This window comes from Cucurbita pepo, unplaced genomic scaffold (assembly GCF_002806865.2).
Source record: "Cucurbita pepo subsp. pepo cultivar mu-cu-16 unplaced genomic scaffold, ASM280686v2 Cp4.1_scaffold000894, whole genome shotgun sequence".
Lineage (NCBI taxonomy): Eukaryota > Viridiplantae > Streptophyta > Magnoliopsida > Cucurbitales > Cucurbitaceae > Cucurbita > Cucurbita pepo.
Window position 1 is genome coordinate 6071 of NW_019647102.1, and position 3518 is coordinate 9588.

General features: G+C 32.9%; 1 protein-coding gene across 1 annotated transcript; it reads right to left on the reverse strand.

The window, feature by feature from the left end:
* Window positions 1-89: 89 nt before the first annotated feature.
* LOC111785991 (polyribonucleotide nucleotidyltransferase 1, chloroplastic-like) lies at window positions 90-2970 on the reverse strand. Its single transcript, XM_023666347.1, has 6 exons — window positions 2869-2970; window positions 2601-2757; window positions 2014-2070; window positions 1722-1835; window positions 892-1155; window positions 90-251 (listed from the first exon to the last, which is right to left on the reverse strand). Exons 2-6 carry the CDS (start codon window positions 2661-2663, stop codon window positions 105-107), a joined length of 645 nt encoding a protein of 214 aa, XP_023522115.1. The 5' UTR covers window positions 2664-2757; window positions 2869-2970; the 3' UTR covers window positions 90-104.
* Between the last annotated feature and the right edge of the window lie 548 nt (window positions 2971-3518).

A 3518-nucleotide genomic window follows, 5' to 3' on the forward strand; every position in this document is an offset into this window, starting at 1 on the left:
CCGACTATTTCAATCCCCATCCCAGCAAAATTTCCTATTATTTTCACGAGGATCGAAGCGGGGATTCCTCTGGGAGAAATTTTCCCTATATATACAAAGAACTTTTAATGGATAATTACATTTTCCAGTATAATTTCTATTAAAAATGTAAAACATAGAATATAGAGCAATTGTACCTCCACAATGCGTCTCCTGAGAAAATTGGATGTCACTTCTTTAAATACTAACTTTACGTCTACCACGGAAAAGAGCTATAAGAAATAGAATGATACGGTGTTAAATAAAACTACAAAATAAATAAAATCAGATAACGAATGAATGCAAATAACAAAAGATAATTCATCTGAAACAGGGCAACCAAATGAAGACATTTTCTTAATAAAGATCCATAATAATAAAAATAATAACTATCATTATTATTATGTTATTGCTATTTTTTTCTCATGTTCATTTCAATAGATTACAATCAGAGGTTTTGTACAAAATTAATGAAATAGAAAGAAGATACTAGGACTAGATTTTTGTTGAAATAGGAATTTTTTAAGAGATTTATTCCATGGTCGATCTACTTGACACAAAATTAAAAGTTCACAAACTAATTACAATCATTTTAAACTTTCGGATCTAATTAGACATGATCATAAAAGTTAAGGAACTAAACTTGTATTTTAACCCAAGATAATTATCAGATAACAAAATGAGGCAGTATGCAACAGAACATCAGGCAACATCTATGTAAGATGTATAGGATTAGAAATATTAATGGGGCAATGATGGTTTTTATATAACTATGTATGATATCCATATTAGTGGAACAGGAGAAAACTAGAAGAGATCACAAAATATTATATAATAAACGATTATAAGTAGGGTAAAGGAGCTGAGCATTACTGTTAAGATAGGCCGGCGTGTAGTTGGTTTAATATGGACATCACCTTCATCAACTTCACCATCCACCACCACTTCATCATCCTCATCTTCATCCTCCACCAAATCAGGTATAGGTTCGAGAACTTCTGAAGTGGTATCTAAACTGACGTAACCTTCTTCTGTCAATATGGAAATAACCTTTTCTTCTAATGATAAGAGAGCCTTTCTACGGGGAATTTTGCTTTTAATTTGCAGGACTTTTTCTAACTCTTTACCGGCAATTTCCTACAAAAAAAATATTATTTTAGCAATCATCCAAGCATACGAATGAAGGGAATTTTACAAAAGAAACGGACGTGAATGATCAACGGAATGTCTTCCATTTTAAATCATAATAAATTAGAATTCACAGTGTAAGAGTTCAAGTTCACCACTAGCAGATATTGTCCTCTTTCGGCTTTCCCTTCCAAGCTTCCCCTCAAGGTTTTTAAAACGTGTCTGCTAGGGAGAGGTTTCCACACCCTTATATAGAATGCTTCGTTCTCCTCTCCAACCGATGTGGGATCTCACACACAGCTTCTAAGGGCTCGAGACTTTGAAGCTCCAATACTAGGAGCAAACTAATGTGTATTTGTAACAGACTCTAACATTACCATCATGTGTTTTTTTAAAGAAAATTACAGACACGGAAATTATCATTAACATGAAAGTTCTGTAAAAATACCAAGTTATTAGCAGTAGGATCACACTCTCAAACCCATATGCAGTGTACACAATGAACATAATTTTTTAGGAAGGTAAAGAAGATTGCCACAACCTTATTCAGTGAGAGAGGGAAACAAAATACATACTTCAACATGTTCATAGAGCTGAGGAGGAGGAAGCTTAATGGCATCGAGCATTTTTGGTTTCCCTCGCTCCCTTACTAATGCATCCACCTCCTTGCAAATTGCTATTACAGCATTCTGATATCAAGAAAGAGTTTTGTATTGTTATTCTGGGTACCTAGATAAACTATCTTAAAATACATCAGTAATAGGCTACNATATCAAGAAAGAGTTTTGTATTGTTATTCTGAGTACCTAGATAAACTATCTTAAAATACATCAGTAATAGGCTACATACTTAAAGTAAGTAAACAACCTGCCCAATTTCTACAGCTTGGAGCAACATCTCTTCAGGTAGAAAATTACCATAGCCCTGCATGGATATTTTAATAAAATTTGTTACTCTATGCACAATGAAAACAGAAATTTGTAGATTATATCAATATTTTAACACTCCCCCTCACTTGTGGGCTTGTAAATTTGTGGAAGGTCCAAAAAATGGAAATCAATATTAATGGAGGAGGAAATGATATTCCAGGGGGTTTGAACACCAAACCTCCTCCTTTGATACCATGTCAAATCACCAATCAACTATGAAGCATTTAACCTAGCCTCCTCTCTAGAGATTATTATCATCATACTCCTATTTAATCAATGTCAACTGGAATAATTATAAGCTCCTTCAGCACCGAGTGGAGCTTATTTCCCTTTTTTTGAAATTTTCCTGGATGAATTATGTCATATTGAAAAAAAATAATAATAAAACATGAAGAACATGCGAGCATAATATTTATTTCTAAATATATCTCGAATGAAACGTAAATTGTACTGAAGGATTTATGGAGCACAAAGAGTAGGAACATAAAAATCACCCTTTAGGAAAGCTGAAAAAAATGGACTTGCCTCTATCATCAATATTGCACTATCAGTGCCAGCAAGTACTAAATCAAGCTCAGAGTCTTCCATCTCTTTAGTAGTTGGATTAACAATAAACTTGTCGTTAACAAGACCAATTCGAACTCCAGCAACTGCTTTTGAATTAGGAACTTCTGAAAGCGCACTGTATATTTTGAACCATAACGATTTAAAAAATGGAATACCGAAATGAAAATGTATGTGCAACATAAATGTTTGTAGAAGAAGTCATCAAACAAAAAGATAACAGACTTACACTGCTATTCCAGCTGCTGTAATTGCCAAACAATCAGGAGTGTGCAGACCATCATAACTCAAAACCTATAAGAATATGTAAACACCAACCGTTGTTGTCGATGAAGAAAACCCCAATATGATAAACACTTTAGCTTATACAACTACATCAGCTATTGAAACTATTAGTTACAAATAATCAATTACAAGATTGAAAATTCCTTTGAGGGAGCGAATACTTGATTCTTGTACAACCTTATTTTTAGGCCTCACTTCTTTAGATGAGAGATGATTTATTAAATAAATATATTACAAAAGTAAGCCACGGAAGTTGTACAAAAGTTCTCAAATTGGCATGTATAACTCTGAGAAAAAGTACTAGAAATTGCTCTAAATATCTCATGCAGATTATCTCTTATATTTGAGATGATTAAATAGCCATAAAGCTTTCACTTCAAGGACAACTAATTTGTTTATCACAAGGAATATACAAAATGTTTTAGATGATCCAAATTGAAACCTAAATGCTTTGAGATGGAGTACACAGTAATAAANAAGTAATAAACTTATCAAGAAAATGATGAAATGTAGATAAGTAGTTATCATAAAATGAAATATTAATAGTAGTGTTGAAAGATACATGGTCAAGGTAGCAATGAAATGCTTTACCCA